General features: G+C 44.7%; 1 protein-coding gene across 5 annotated transcripts in view; it reads left to right on the top strand.

The window, feature by feature from the left end:
- Positions 1-16,684, top strand: part of wwp1 (WW domain containing E3 ubiquitin protein ligase 1) — a 182,099-nt gene that overhangs the window by 124,300 nt on the left and 41,115 nt on the right. For all 5 annotated transcript variants that reach the window (XM_078216024.1, XM_078216023.1, XM_078216021.1 and 2 more), the window contains 6 exons: positions 2,515-2,974; positions 10,024-10,119; positions 10,206-10,380; positions 10,922-10,976; positions 11,582-11,666; positions 15,408-15,536. In XM_078216024.1, the coding sequence (XP_078072150.1) occupies positions 2,515-2,974; positions 10,024-10,119; positions 10,206-10,380; positions 10,922-10,976; positions 11,582-11,666; positions 15,408-15,536 (1,000 nt within the window). The remainder of the gene's footprint in view (positions 1-2,514; positions 2,975-10,023; positions 10,120-10,205; positions 10,381-10,921; positions 10,977-11,581; positions 11,667-15,407; positions 15,537-16,684) is intronic.

Raw genomic sequence — 16,684 nt, 5'->3', positions numbered from 1 at the left:
TACCATGTGGTACCTTGTCAAAGGCCTTGCTATAGTCCATGTAGACATCTTCAACTGCACTGACCTCATCTACCTTCTTGGTTACCCCTTCAAAAAACTCAATCAAATTTGTGAGACATGATTTTCCACTCTCAAAGCTATGCTGATGGTCCCTAATTAGTCCTTGCGTCTCTAAATGCCTGTAGATCCTGTCTCTCAAAATACCTTCCAACAACGTACCCACCCCAGATGTGAGGCTCACTGGCCTATAGTTCCCAGGCTTTTCCCTGCAGCCCTTTTTGAACAAAGGCACAATATTTGCCACCCTCCGATCTTCAGGCACCTCACCTGTGACTATCGATGATTCAAATATCTTTGCTAGGAGACCTGCAATTTCCTCCCTAGCCTCCCACAATGTCCTGGGATACACTTCATCAGGTCCTGGGGATTTATCTACCTTGATGCACTTTAAGATTTCCAGCACCACCACCTCTGCAATATGTACACACCTCAAGACATCACTATTTATTTCCCCAAGTTCCCTAACATCCATGCTTTTCTCAACAGTAAATGTCTTGAGGAGTGCACATATTGCAGCGGAGATGGTGCTGGAAGTCTTAAAGCGCATCAAGTAGATAAATCCTCAGGACCTGATGAAGTGTATCCCAGGACATTTAGGATCTCACCCATCTCTTGTGGATCTGCACATAGATGACCTATTTGATCCTTAAGAGGCCCTACTCTCTCTTTAGTTACTCTTTTGCCCTTTATGTATTTGTAGAAGCTCTTTGGATTCTCCTTTGCCTTATCTGCCAAAACAATCTCGTGTCCCCTTTTTGCACTCCTGATTTCTGTCTTAACTCTACTCCTACACCCCCTATACTCTTCAAGAGATTCACTTGTTCCCAGCTGCCTATGCATGTCATGTGCCACCTCCTTCTTCTTGACCAGGGCCTCAATATCCCGAGTCATCCAGGGTTCCCTACTTCTACCCGCCTTGCCCTTCACTCTGGAAGGAATGTGTTTACCCTGAACCCTGGTTAACACACTTTTGAAAGCTTTTTGAAAGTCAAGTAGGATATTTCAAGGGGTTCTATGAAGCTTGCCTGACCTGTAACGTTTTATGTTGAATTTGGCTAGCTTGAGCACGAGTGGTTTCACTTCAGGTGTTATTCAACTGACCCACGAGGAGTTTTTATCAAAAACAAAGTTTAATTAAGAATATTATTGACATGTATAGTAAGATAATTAGCAAGAACTTTTAACAATTACAAACAAAAAACACAACAGCCACGATGATGTATAACTCTTAAGGAATATCTCTAATGTGTTCCAACCAAAGCCAACATCCAATACACAAAACCCTCCAAATAAGCACAATACAGCATAAGTTAATGCCCACTTGTTACAGGAATCCAGCCTCTTGGGTTGAATGCTGAAAATCCCTTGTGAAGAACCTCAGAAGAGGTTGTAGTCTAATCTGTTTCCCAAAACACAGCTTTAAAGCAGAATGGCAATAAGCCTCTCCTTCGGCTAACTGATAATAGTTTCAGAACCAAAACAAACAGAAGAACAGGATGAGAGAGAGACTGCTCCTTAGCTTGCTGCTAAACTGCTTCCAACACACTCCCCAAAACAAAACTGAAAGGGAAAAAACCCCTATCACCTGATTGCCACAAATTAAACTGAAAGCCCTATCACCTGACGGCCACAACTTAGCTCTACCCCCCAATGACATCACTGAAGCTGTAAACTGCATTTTAATAAAACTTTAAAGATACACTCACATGACACCATGCTTTTGCATTGAAGCTCTTTCTTACAAGTTCTTACAATAAATGGCAAATATATTGTGCTCTGAAAACTGAAGTGCTTGTCACTTCATTGAAGATCATGGCTGTGTGGTGTGAAATTTGAAATGTAAGGGCATATCAGAGCAGCAAAGATTAGGCGTTAGTCAAAAGGGAGGAAGAAAATGGCTACTTGTGAGAGATGGGAGAGGTAACTAGATGGAATGTTGCAGACCTGGGAGAGAGGGCTGCATCTGACCATGTGACAGGAGGTAGGATTCCTGAGGCAGAGGATACCAGGAAGCAGTTGTAAATGGCCAAAGGTTTTATAAGTTGAAAATGATATCTACTATTACTTGCTTGTAACAACATGTAGAAAAATGGATGCAGAAGGTGAACCTTGGAGCAGCACTTCAGTAGTTTGGGAGGCCTGAAAGGTAAATAGTTGTGCGTATAGGAAAAAGTAATAAGTACAGAAATATTAAATCAAAAGTAATTATAGATTTTATGTGCTGATATCAGTATTCAGGTGTGATACAGGAATTGATAAACAAAAAGTGGGCTGAAAGTACATGTTTTTAAAATAAATGTACGTTAACAATTTTAACATTTTGCAGAAACAGCACAAATGTCAATAGTTTGCAGCAGATTGTAAAACACAATGTCCAGCTTTCATACATAAAATTGATTCATGATTATGGTTAGTTAATCTAATTTATTTAAAATTTTACTTATTTTTGTCCAGTAAATGGAGAACTAGCACCACCACCAACACCACCACCAGCAGCAGCAGCAGCGCCTCCAACACCTCTATCAACATCATCAACATCCTCACCAACAATAACTGTGACTGTGATACCTGTCAGTGAAGTTATAACCCCATCTACAGAAACTTCCACCCCCTTGGTTTGCACTACTGCTATTACTACTACTACTACTATTACTAGTACTACTTTACCTTCCACGTCTACGGTAAGTTCAATAGAAACAACTACAACTGCTGCAGGCAATAGCACAACTTCAGCAACAAGCACATCTAGTGGTGCAACGGCTGATACGCCTTCAGCAACTACAGCTGTGGACTCTGCTGCCAGAAGCAATACAGGGGCAGACAGTGGAAAACCTAGACATTCAACTTCAAATGCATCTGCTGGGCCTATTAGACAGCAGCCAAACAGCATTAGTACAGAACCATTGCCAGCTGGGTAAGTACATGAACACTGATTGACTTTGTTTGACTATTAGTATTGGATTGTTACAGGATTGGAGTTTAATGGAAAAAAAACTATCTGATTAATATGGTCATGTCCTAAAATAAGCTTTATTAAGAAGTAGCTTTACTCAGTTGACTAATTCAGAGATGTTTCAATTAGCTATTGCTTTTAAAACATGCGCATCATATTTTCCAAAATAAGTGAAACGTGTGCTGTACAATTTGAAAGGAAGAATTAGATTTATGGAGCTGTAAATTTGATCTCAGTGCTCTTAGGACACTTTTTTGTAAAAAAGTACACATGCAGCTGTAAATTGGTTACAATTTTTTAATGGGCATGCTCCATAATTCTTGATTATCTGTTTTATACCCAAGTAATGCTCGAGTACCAAAAGAAGGACTTAAGTATTTATATTTTACTTTATTCTCCTTCGGCCCTCTTACAATGCTCTCTTAAGTTGGTGATTTATGTAAGAGTATGGTTTGAATAGTATTTATTTGTTTGTTTGGGGACTGAGGTATTCAGCATCCAGTTTATATATACATATGCGCTTCCTATAAGGATTACTGGAAAGCAAGTTTTCCCCTGCCTTCTACTTTCCAACTGTCTGAGAACCTTGTGATTAGCTGTGCTACTCAAACTTCCAATTGATTGAATTTGGTGAGCTTAGCAAGTGCCAAGAGTTAAATCTGGAACCTTCCTGACATGTAGTTCGCTCACATCTGTGATTGCATTTAATCAGGGATCATTTATATGCATATATTATGAAAAGCTTTTACCTGCTCCCAGTTTGTTCTTGATTCAGTATGACTATTGCTATAGTATATTGTACATTGTAGACTGGTAATGCACAGTTCTGTTGAATTTTAGTAGCCCAATTATATTTAAAAGAATGAGATATTGTAATTATATGGGTTACTTTCTCTAACTTCTGCTTAGTATACATTACCCTCTATCTCCCCAAAATATATCTTGGAATATTATCCTCTGTTAAAGGCTTTGCATAAGTGTAAATTGTTGCACAATTAATTGTACTAATAACGCTTGTTGTTAAATCAAAGAAGAGTTTTGAGAATTATGAATTTAGGAAAGTTTGTAGAAATTTAAAGTATTATTCACTGCTTTAAAGAACACAAAGCTGGTAAGTTATCTAAGCACGAAATGCATTTTAGAATAATGTTGAAGGGTTGCATTGTCGAAGGAAGTTGTTAGTTTGGGTGCACATCCTTGATCTAAATTTTGTCATTGGAGAATTACTGAGTGCAGGCTGGTTATTTTCCCAAAATAAGCAGGAAGAAATTGAAGAATGATCAACTTCAGCTTTTTTTGATCCCTTGATGAATATGTACTGGCGGTGACTTGGGAGTAGGCTACTCGAAAATTGTAACATAACGTTTGCTTTTCAAGTGTGCTCAAAGCTCTCGATTACAAATTGACATCAAATTTAATGTCACTCAAAGTTATCTAGTGCACTTATGCCTATACATCCCACATGCTCAAAGCTATTCCGCACACTCAAAGTTATCCAGCATGCTCAAAGCTATCAAATACGCTCAGCAACCTGCGTTAAAAATACAAGGAAATCTGTTACTTAAAATCTAAATTTATATTTCATCAAAAAAAATTGTTCCACTATACAATAAATGCTGGAGAGCACACCTCATTCGGGCCACACAAGTGCCAGGCAATGACCATCTCCAAATAAGAGAGGATCGAACCATCGCCCCCTGACATTCAGTGGCATTATCATTGCTGAATCCTCCACGATCAAAATCATGGGGGTTACCTTTGACCAAAGAACAAAGAACAGTACAGCACAGGAAACAGGCCCTTCGGCCCTCCAAGCCTGTGCCGCTCCTTGGTCCAACTAGACCAATCGTTTGTATCCCTCCATTCCCAGGCTGCTCATGTGACTATCCAGGTAAGTCTTAAACGATGTCAGCGTGCCTGCCTCCACCACCCTACTTGGCAGCGCATTCCAGGCCCCCACCACCCTCTGTGTAAAAAACGTCCCTCTGATATCTGAGTTATACTCGCCCCTCTCAGCTTGAGCCCGTGACCCCTCGTGATCGTCACCTCCGACCTGGGAAAAAGCTTCCCACTGTTCACCCTATCTATACCCTTCATAATGTATACCTCTATTAGATCTCCCCTCATTCTCCGTCTTTCCAAGGAGAACAACCCCAGTCTACCCAATCTCTCCTCATAGCTAAGACCCTCCATACCAGGCAACATCCTGGTAAACCTTCTCTGCACTCTCTCCAATGCCTCCACGTCCTTCTGGTAGTGCGGCGACCAGAACTGGACGCAGTACTCCAAATGTGGCCTAACCAGCGTTCTATACAGCTGCATCATCAGACTCCAGCTTTTATACTCTATACCCCGTCCTATAAAGGCAAGCATACCATATGCCTTCTTCACCACCTTCTCCACCTGTGTTGCCACCTTCAAGGATTTGTGGACTTGCACACCTAGGTCCCTCTGTGTTTCTATACTCCTGATGACTCTGCCATTTATTGTATAACTCCTCCCTACATTATTTCTTCCAAAATGCATCACTTCGCATTTATCCGGATTAAACTCCATCTGCCACCTCTCCGCCCAATTTTCCAGCCTATCTATATCCTGCTGTGTTGCCCGACAATGCTCTTCGCTATCCGCAATTTCAGCCATCTTCGTGTCATCCGCAAACTTGCTGATTACACCAGTTACACCTTCTTCCAAATCATTTATATATATCACAAATAGCAGAGGTCCCAGTACAGAGCCCTGCGGAACACCACTGGTCACAGACCTCCAGCCGGAAAAAGACCCTTCGACCACTACCCTCTGTCTCCTATGGCCAAGCCAGTTCTCCACCCATCTAGCCACTTCTCCTTGTATCCCATGAGCCTTAACCTTCTTAACCAACCTGCCATGTGGGACTTTGTCAAATGCCTTACTGAAACTGAACTGGACTAGCCATATAAATACAATGGCTACAACAGCAGGCCAGGAATCCTGCAACAAGTAACTCACCTCCTGACTCCCCAAAGCCTGATCACCATGTACAAGGCACAATTCAGGATGGAATACTCGCCACTTGTCTGGATAAGTGCAGCTCCATTAACACTGGAAAAGCTTGTCACCATCCAGGACAAAGCAGCTCACTTGACCACTTCCACAAATATTCAATCCCTCCACAACAGTGTGTAACATCTACAAAATGCACTGCAAGAACTCAGCAAGGCTCCTTAGGCAGCACTTTCTAAACCCACAACCTCTGCCATCTAGAAGGACAAGGACGCAGGCACATGGAAACACCATCACCTGGACGTGCCCCACCAATTCACTCATCATCCTGACTTGGAAATATATCGTAAGACGTCTCACAACACCAGGTTAAAGTCCAACAGGTTTATTTGGTACAAAAGCCACTAGCCTTTGGAGCGCTGCCCCTTCATCAGGTGAGTGGGAGTTCTATTCACAAACAGGGCATATAAAGACACCAACTCAATTTACAAAATAATGATTGGAATGCGAGTCTTTACAGGTAATCAAGTCTTAAAGGTACAGACAATGTGAGTGGAAAGAGCGTTAAGCACAGGTTAAAGAGATGTTTGTTAACCTGTGCTTAACGCTCTCTCCACTCACATTGTCTGTACCTTTAAGACTTGATTACCTGTAAAGACTCGCATTCCAATCATTATTTTGTAAATTGAGTTTGTGTCTTTACATGCCCTGTTTGTGAACAGAACTCCCACTCACCTGACGAAGGAGCAGCGCTCCGAAAGGTAGTGGATTTTGCTACCAAATAAACCTGTTGGACTTCAACCTGGTGTTGTGAGACTTGTTACTGTGTTTACCCCAGTCCAACGCCGGCATCTCCACATCTTGGAAATATATCGCCATTCCTTCACTGTCACTGGGTCATAATTCTGGAACTCTCTTCCTATAGACCTACACCACAGGGACTGCAGTGGTTCAAGAAGTCAGCTCACCACCACATTCTCAAAGGCAAGTAGGATGGGCAATAAATGCTTGCCCAACCAGAGATGGCCACACCCCACAAATGAATTAAACAACAATCTGATCCCGATCATTTTAGTCTCAAGATGCATACTTCATAGAACATAGAACATTTCAGCACAGAACAGGCCCTTCGGCCCACAATGTTGTGCCGAGCTTTATCTGAAACCAAGATCAAGTATCCCACTCCCTATCAACCTGGTGTGCTTCATGTGCCTATCCAATAACCGCTTAAATGTTCCTAAAGTGTCTGACTCCACTATCACTGCAGGCAGTCCATTCCACACCCCAATCACTCTCTGCGTAAAGAACCTACCTCTGATATCCTTCCTGTATCTCCCACCACGAACCCTATAGTTATGCCCCCTTGTAATAGCTCCATCCACCCGAGGAAATAGTCTTTGAACGTTCACTCTATCTATCCCCTTCATCATTTTATAAACCTCTATTAAGTCTCCCCTCAGCCTCCTCTGCTCCAGAGAGAACAGCCCTAGCTCCCTCAACCTTTCCTCATAAGACCTACCCTCCAAACCAGGCAGCATCCTGGTAAATCTCCTCTGCACTCTTTCCAGCGCTTCCACATCCTTCCTATAGTGAGGTGACCAGAACTGCACACAATACTCCAAATGTGGTCTCACCAAGGCATAACCCCACGGCTCTTAAACTCCAACCCCCTGTTAATAAAAGCTAACACACTATAGGCCTTCTTCACAGCTCTATCCACTTGAGTGGCAACCTTCAGAGATCTGTGGATATGAACCCCAAGATCTCTCTGTTCCTCCACAGTCTTCAGAACCCTACCTTTGACCCTGTAATCCACTTCCCACCCACCCACTCACCTCTGTTCTCAGGGTCTACACTCTCCTACTTGTCTCCCTCTACTCTCCCCCATGTGTCTCCAGTCTCCAAAAACTAACCCTCCATCAAAGCTCCACCACCCTCCAAATTCTGCCCCCGACCCACTCAAGTTTGCTTAAAAACCATCCCTCTGTCTCCAAACTGTCCCTTTGCTCCAAACTCTTGCTCTATGCTCTCCCCCTCCCTCCGTCCTCGGCCCCCCCCTCCCTCCGTCCTCGGCCCCCCCCTCCCTCTGTCCTCGGCCCCCCCCTCCCTCTGTCCTCGGCCCCCCCCTCCCTCCGTCCTCGGCCCCCCCCTCCCTCCATCCTCAGCCCCCCCCCTCCCTCCGTCCTCAGCCCCCCCCCTCCCTCCGTCCTCAGCCCCCCCCCCCTCCCTCCGTCCTCGGCCCCCCCTCCCTCCGTCCTCAGCCCCCCCCTCCCTCCGTCCTCAGCCCCCCCCCCTCCCTCCGTCCTCAGCCCCCCCTCCCTCCGTCCTCGCCCCCCCCCCCTCCCTCCGTCCTCGGCCCCCCCTCCCTCCGTCCTCGGCCCCCCCTCCCTCCGTCCTCGGCCCCCCCCCTCCGTCCTCGGCTCCCCGCCTCCGTCCTCGGCCCCCCCCCCCTCCCTCCGTCCTCGGCCCCCCTCCCTCCGTCCTCGGCCCCCCTCCCTCCGTCCTCGGCCCCCCTCCCTCCGTCCTCGGCCCCCCTCCCTCCGTCCTCGGCCCCCCTCCCTCCGTCCTCGGCCCCCCTCCCTCCGTCCTCGGCCTCCCCGTCCTCGGCCCCCCCCTCCCTCCGTCCTCGGCCCCCCCTCCCTCCGTCCTCGGCCCCCCCCTCCCTCCGTCCTCGGCCCCCCCCTCCCTCCGTCCTCGGCCCCCCCTCCCTCCGTCCTCGGCCCCCCCCTCCCTCCGTCCTCGGCCCCCCCCTCCCTCCGTCCTCGGCCCCCCCCCCTCCCTCCATCCTCGGCCCCCCCCCCTCCCTCCGTCCTCGGCCCCCCCCCCTCCCTCCGTCCTCGGCCCCCCCCTCCCTCCGTCCTCGGCCCCCCTCCCTCCGTCCTCGGCCCCCCTCCCTCCGTCCTCGGCCCCCCTCCCTCCGTCCTCGGCCCCCCTCCCTCCGTCCTCGGCCCCCCTCCCTCCGTCCTCGGCCCCCCTCCCTCCGTCCTCGGCCCTCCGTCCTCGGCCCCCCTCCCTCCGTCCTCGGCCCCCCTCCCTCCGTCCTCGGCCCCCCTCCCTCCGTCCTCGGCCCCCCTCCCTCCGTCCTCGGCCCCCCTCCCTCCGTCCTCGGCCCCCCTCCCTCCGTCCTCGGCCCCCCTCCCTCCGTCCTCGGCCCCCCTCCCTCCGTCCTCGGCCCCCCTCCCTCCGTCCTCGGCCCCCCTCCCTCCGTCCTCGGCCCCCCTCCCTCCGTCCTCGGCCCTCCGTCCTCGGCCCCCCTCCCTCCGTCCTCGGCCCCCCGGCCCCCCCTCCCTCGGCCCCCCCTCCCTCGGCCCCCCCCCTCCCTCGGCCCTCGGCCCCCCCCCTCCCTCGGCCCCCCCCCTCCCTCGGCCCCCCCCCCTCCCTCGGCCCCCCCCCCTCCCTCGGCCCCCCCCCCTCCCTCGGCCCCCCCCCCCTCCCTCGGCCCCCCACCCCTCCCTCGGCCCCCCACCCCTCCCTCGGCCCCCCACCCCTCCCTCGGCCCCCCACCCCTCCCTCGGCCCCCCACCCCTCCCTCGGCCCCCCACCCCTCCCTCGGCCCCCCACCCCTCCCTCGGCCCCCCACCCCTCCCTCGGCCCCCCACCCCTCCCTCGGCCCCCCCCCTCCCTCGGCCCCCCCCCCTCCCTCGGCCCCCCCCCCTCCCTCGGCCCCCTCCCTCTCCCTGCGGCCCCCCCTCCCCGCAGCCCCCGCCCTCTTCCCCCGGCTCTGGCTTTGGGAGTGGGGGGTGTTTGGGAGAGGTCAGGGCAGGGTTAGGTTGAAAATAATAGTGCAGATCTAAAATTGTAGAGACGAGTGACTCTAAAAATTATACTGTCGCAATTATATATGCTTGTGGAATTTTCTAGCATATAAGAGCTATATTGGACCATTGCAACTGACTGTGAAAGAACTTTGTTTAGTCATGTTACTGATCACTGGAACGCATGTTCCACTGTCCCTTTTATCGCCTCGTTGTGCATTTTTAAACTACTTGGATAAATCTTTCTTCCTAAACTGATTCCACTTTCTGAAGGTGGGAGCAGAGGAAGGATCCTCACGGTAGAACATATTATGTTGATCACAACACAAGGACTACAACATGGGAAAGACCACAGCCTTTACCACCAGGGTGAGTAATGTTGAATTGCATTGTTTATATGTCCTTGTTTGTGAGAAGGTTTGAGTTCTGTTCTTAAAACATGCTTTGTCTCTTAGGTGGGAAAGACGGGTGGATGATCGAGGCAGGGTGTACTATGTAGATCATAACACCAGGACAACAACATGGCAACGGCCAACAATGGAATCAGTCAGGAACTTTGAACAGTGGCAATCTCAAAGGAATCAGCTACAGGGAGCTATGCAGCAATTCAACCAGCGATACCTCTATTCGGTAGTTATTGCTTCATTTTGTTTCCCACTTTTGCCGGCGCAGCATGCCGGCAAAAATGTTTCATTTACTTAAACATTTCCTACTAATTATTGATATTCTATACTTTTGTCTGTGGCAATTCTATCCTGTTAGTAATTGTTTCCATCCTGTAGCCGGAATTGTTTGCTTCATTCCTACAGTGTCAAGGAATATAAAGAAGAAAGACAGCAAGTTTTTTTAGTTAGAAGCTTAAATTTACAAGTGATGGAGTTGTCAAAAAGAGTGTCTTTTACACTGTGCTGCTTACTAGTAGAAGCCAGATTCACACCTCCAATCCCATTCAATGAATGCTGGAACAAAGTCAGGTGATTATGAGCAATATGCTTCCTTGCCATTAGAAATAGAGGATGATTCAATGTGGGTATCCTGTGTGCCAATCATACCAGATGATTAAAGAGCAATATTAGCCTAGGCTGCCCAGGAGAAGATTAGTGATGCTGATGCTTCATTCTGCACATTGTCATGTATGCCATTTGACTAAAGTGAATATTATTTTCAACAGGCCTCAATGTTATCAGCAGAAAATGATCCTCTTGGCCCTTTACCACCTGGCTGGGGTACGTTTGTCATCATTTTTGGAGAGGTGCTGAATCACTGCTTAAAAAGCACAACACTACACACTGAGTAAAATTTTCAGGAAGCAATCATGCTCTTACATTGGAAAGGCTGTGATTTACTTAATTTGTTAAAAAGATGACAGTTCACTAAAATTAATAAGGCTATATATATTTGGTAATGGTAGGTTTATTATTTCAACTTTAACTGGACAAATATCAAAATTGCCATTCAGTTTGGCAGACGTGACTAACTTGCCTCTACTCTCTTCATGCACTAATTAATATTTGAAATACATGAAGACAATATTTTTATAAGGTAAGCTTTGAATTGAGTACACAACAACTGAATTAACATAAACTCAAGTCCTGCATTTTAAAGATTTTGTTCACAATATCACATGATAAACTTTAAATAGCATCACTTCTGTTGTGATACTTGGTTTACTGGGAGAGGGAGAGACGCATGAGTAACCTAATTGATCAAATTATGTGGATTGCAACTTTGGGACCAGCACCCCGTTTCCCCAACTCAGTCTCTCTTGAAGGGGGATATATGGGAATGAGAAATGAAAAAAACTAAGTCCTTCTTTGTTTCTCTGTAACAGAAAGGAGGGTGGATGCGAATGATAGAGTTTACTTTGTGAATCATAATACAAAGACTACGCAGTGGGAGGATCCAAGAACACAGGGGTAAGTATCTAGTAAGGAAATCCATCGCCAAGTAAATATGCGGATACCTTAAGCCCAACTTAAGCAATAATAAGCTATGTAATTCCTTATATATTTCCAAGGATGCTGTTGACATCATCTGAATGTTTCAATAATAAGTCATGTGCTGTATTGTTCTTTTAAACTGTTGCAAAAATTAATATCTAAAATAGTAAAGAAAGTCCAATAATTAAAGTGGCTTGTCAATTCCTAAATTGTGTTGAGGTTGGGTGAGATGTTGAAATTTCAAAAATCTCAAACCAAACCTCAAACTACCTACTTTTTAACAGAGGTGGGATACAGAGTGGGTAGCCAATCCACTGTTGGGGGGATTGGCTAATGAAGGGTTATAATGAAGCTGGCAGCATCTGATTTAACCTGCTTTGCCATTTTAACCATAGCTGACACACAAACCTGGCATTTAAGGGAGGCATAGACAGTTTTGTGCAGATGTTAAGTGCTTCTTCCATGACCTCCCAAGCTCACCCCCATCAGAATACCCCATTTCTCTCCCTGAATTGGGGTCAGATTCCCACCATCAGCAGCAGTATGTGATTTAGTTGCAGTTGAGGTCTACTTCCTGATTGATTGAAAGACACACCTGTCAATCAAGCTGACTTCCAGATTGGAACTGATCAAATCAAGATCATGCAAACCCACCCCAATTGAAAATACATTCCCACTTGCACCCCAATACTTATATTGCTGCAGCTGTCAAAATTCAGCCCATTGAACTTTCTGAGCAGATGGGATAGGGGATACCTCATTACATAATGTATTAAGACTTATAAAAAGTCTTTAGCAACTTTTTTTCATGAAAGGTTACTGTGTATGCTTTGTGGGAACTCGAGATGAAATCTGTAAATTAAAAAGAACCTGGCTGAAAGAATCAACTGCATTATAATAAGAAATAGATACTAACTAAGCCAAAGGAGGAGATATTTGGATGGGTGACCACAAGTGACCTCCCATTTTCTGTTTCTTGGTTCTTCCCTTTTGCTTCTCTGTAAAGGAAGGAATATAATGCTGATGGGAGAGATTCAAACATGAAGTTACAATAAAAATGTACAAATTTTGTGGAATTTTAGAGAGTATATTGGAGGTATATTTTGCAAGGGTAGAGGTGACTAGAGTTTTTTTCTGATGAGGCTGCTTTGAAAGAGACATTGTCTGAAAGGTGGGAACCATTTACAATATTAGCCAGTATTGGAATGGGGGTGGGGGGAGGTGGGTGAGGGTACATGTAGTGAGTGGTTTTTTGGGAGCAGGGTCAAAAGCATGAGATGGGTCTTGTGGACACAAATAAGCTCAAGAGGGAAGGTAAAAGGAAAATTAATGAAAGGCTTCAGTTGAGGGATTGAGCAGGAATGAGCCTGAGGGATGGTTTTGCTTGGTGAGCAAGGCAAAGCAGAGGCAGCTTGAATGAATGGTCTCAATTTTATTAACAGAATTCCACAATCACCATATATTTTTTGTTGGAAGGAACTGGAGAGATGGGTTTAAGAAAGCTGGTAATGGAAAGGAAGCATTGAATACTAATAAGTGAATGTTTAGGAGGAGACTCAAGAAACTCAATGAAAAGTGAATAGATTTGCAGGTGACACCAAACCGGTGAGAAAAGGAAAATTAGGGTTTAACAACAAATTGCCTGCAAAAATAAGTTCAACAAAAATTTATAAATGGTCGATAGTGCATTAACATAGTGAGTATGTTGTAGCTGTACTGAAACAGCTTGGCCAGGGGCATGGCTGGTGCTGGAGCACATCTTCAGCACTGTGGGTGGATGTTTCCATAACCCATAGCCTTTCCTGTATTCTGTAGCTTCAGCCATTTCTTGGAATCATGAGGTCTGAATTGAATTGGCTGAAGACTTGTAACTGTGATGTTGGGGACCTCAGGAGGAGGCTGAGATGGATGATTCACACAGCACTTCTGGCTGAAGATAGTTGCAAATGATTCGGCCATGACTTTTGCACTGATAGGCTGGACTCTGCTATTATTGAAAATGGGATCATTCGTTGAAACCTCTCCTGTGATTAATTGTTTAATTATCCACCACCATTCTTGACTGAATGTGGCAGGACTGTAGCGCTTTGCTCTGAGCTGGTAGTTGTTGGAGCAGTCAGATGCTTCCATTGTTTAGCATGTATGTAGTTCTGTATTGTAGCTTCAACAGGTAGGCATTTCATTTTATGTATGCTTGATGCTGTTCCTGGTGTTGTGAGACTTCTTACGATGCTGTTCCTTGCAGGGTTGTAAAAACCCATCTGGTTCACAAGTGGCTTTTAGGGATTGAAATCTGCCATCCTTACAGAGTTTGGCATGAATACGAGTCCAGACCAATGTGCTTGATTCTTAGCTGTCCTTACAATGGCCTAACAAGCCACTCAGTTCAAGGGCAATTGGGGATTGTCAACAGATGCAGGCCTTGCCAGCAATGCCAACATCCTATGGAAGAATAAAAGAATAATGCTGTCCTATGCTGCTCATTGATCCCCAGGCTTGATGCTAATGGTAGAGTGTAGGATATGCCAGACTATGAGGTTGCAGTTTATAGTGGAATGCAGTTCTGCTGCTGATGATGGCCCACTGTGTCTCATGGATGCCTAGTTTTGAGCGGTTGTAGGGTACCAGATATTAAAAGAAACATGGATACAATGAGCTATAGAAATAGCTCAAGTTTAGCTTGACAGAAATCTGGAGATGTTGGAATAATGATGTACAATGAAACAGCCAATAATAAAGCAAAATAATCAAGAATCCTGAACAATATTAGCATATTAGTTATGCTGAACTAACATTCTGATCAGGCTACAGTTTATGCACTGTCCAATGCTAAAACAAAAGGGAAACTTTCAAGCCCTGGCGATAGTTTGTTTTGAAGACACTCTGGATTGGCAGAATAAATTATGAGAATAGGTTTACAAAACTGAAGTTCTCTATCCTCAAAAGAACATGTCTGAAGGAGATCTGAATATTAAATTGCATAGAAAAGGGAAATTTGAAGTCATCCTTCAAAGTAAATGACGACTGGACATAGGTTCAAACAATTGAAGAGAAATTTGATATTCTTGCAAATTCTTCTCTACATAGACTGATAAATATTTTGAACTGATTCCAGAAGAACAAGCAGTGGAGATTTTAACCATTCATGAGCATATTAAATGGTGTGAGGAGGAAGTGTATTTTTTTCTTTTTGGATGGATGAACTGAAGTAAAACTGATAATTATCTTGTGAAATGTATTATGATAAATAGCTTGTTGGTGTGAGTTATGGCCCTGGGCCACTATTTTGAAACTACATTATTGTGCAATTGTACTGAAATTGCAAGTAACTTCAAAAATTCTAAATTAACTTGTTTTCAGAATTTTTAAGAGTGTTTTTGATTGAAGTTAAACTCTCTCTTGTTATCACCATTATGTCTATGATGCTTACTTTCCAACCTGCACATCAAAGGTCAGAATCTTCAATCTTATGACCGGCCCAAATCTGTTCTGCATGTAAATTTCTTATATATTTCGATGGGACAAAGTCACTGTAAAAGAAACTGCAGCTTCATATATAATTTACAAAGTTATATTTAACAAAAAAAACACTTCTACAGCTTTCACTGCACTTTTTTTGAGGTTATTTTTGCCTTGTGCATTTAATTCATATTATAAGTGATTGCAAACTTTAACCTTGTCTATTCTACAACTTTTGGTTAATTTTAATCTGTGCAGTTTGCAGAATGAAGATCCACTTCCAGAAGGCTGGGAAATTAGATACACAAGGGAAGGTGTCCGATACTTTGTTGATCACAATACTCGAACAACTACCTTTCAGGATCCTCGCACGGGCAAATCATCAGTGTAAGTCCCATTCACGAACAAAGTGGCAGGAATTGAATAGCTTTGTGATTGCAACCTTGCTATATATATTTTACAGTTCTTTACTCAAGGTTGGTACTTTGCATATTAAGCAAAATAAATTAGATTTTTCCCATTTTTTGTTCAAATCAATTTAATATTTAAGTAAACTGCTGAATGTTAATTCTTAGAGGTATTACCTCGAAGATGATTGAATTCTTTAAAACACAGTTTGAAAAAAGCTGGTTCCACAGCTCTATTCCTGTTCCTCTTTTGCACGCCACTTTTTCTCTGTTCATCTCACATATTGTTCTATGGGTTTTAAACTTTTGTATTGTCTTGCTCAGATGGCCATTATTTCTGCATGATCCTTGACGGTAAATGTCAGCTGACTAGTTCACTCATTGTCCCTTTACAAGTGAACTGATCTTGATCACATTTGTCCCCATGCAATGTACATACAAATGTACTCGAGTAGGATTAACCGGATAATGATCTGGAGTGGGAACTATGAAATAAAAACAGAAAATGCTGGAAATACTTAGTGGGTCTGGCAGCAACTATGGAGAGAGGAACAGTGTTAACATTTTCAGGTCTGTGACCTTTAATCGCAACAGATTTGATTTTGTCCATCTTAAGCTAGAAATGCTGCTTTGTGATGGTGACTGCACCTCCATGCCAGTCCAGTTTAGGCCAACTATTTCAGCACAGATTAATGGCTAATCTTGGAACATCTTGGTCTGCATCCCTCACCAATTTGCAACCTTGATTCATGGAGCTCTCAGGTGTGCTCCTGCACAATCCATTTATTCTTTCAAAGGAGGGTTCTAATGCTCCTTGTAATATGATCCAAGTTGATTATCTTTTTTAAGATTCTAAGAGCTTCACACTGCTGCCTAATCTCCCTCACTTCATATTTTTCAGGTGTAGTAAGGGGCAAAGTTGCTATACATAAGGGAAGAAATATTACCTTTGTCTGTATCATTTAATTATGGCACATCCTTCCTTCAGTCAACACTTAATTAAGCCAAAACAGAAAACGTTGGAAAAACTCAGCAAGTCTGGCAGTATCTGTAGAGAGAAAATAGAGTTAATGTTTCGAGTCTGAAGAATCATACAGACTCAAAACATTAACTCTCTTTTCTCTCTCT

This window comes from Mustelus asterias, chromosome 7 (genome assembly GCF_964213995.1).
Source record: "Mustelus asterias chromosome 7, sMusAst1.hap1.1, whole genome shotgun sequence".
NCBI lineage: Eukaryota > Metazoa > Chordata > Chondrichthyes > Carcharhiniformes > Triakidae > Mustelus > Mustelus asterias.
The sequence above is the reverse complement of the archived record's forward strand: the minus strand, read 5'-3'. Positions and strand labels throughout refer to the sequence as shown.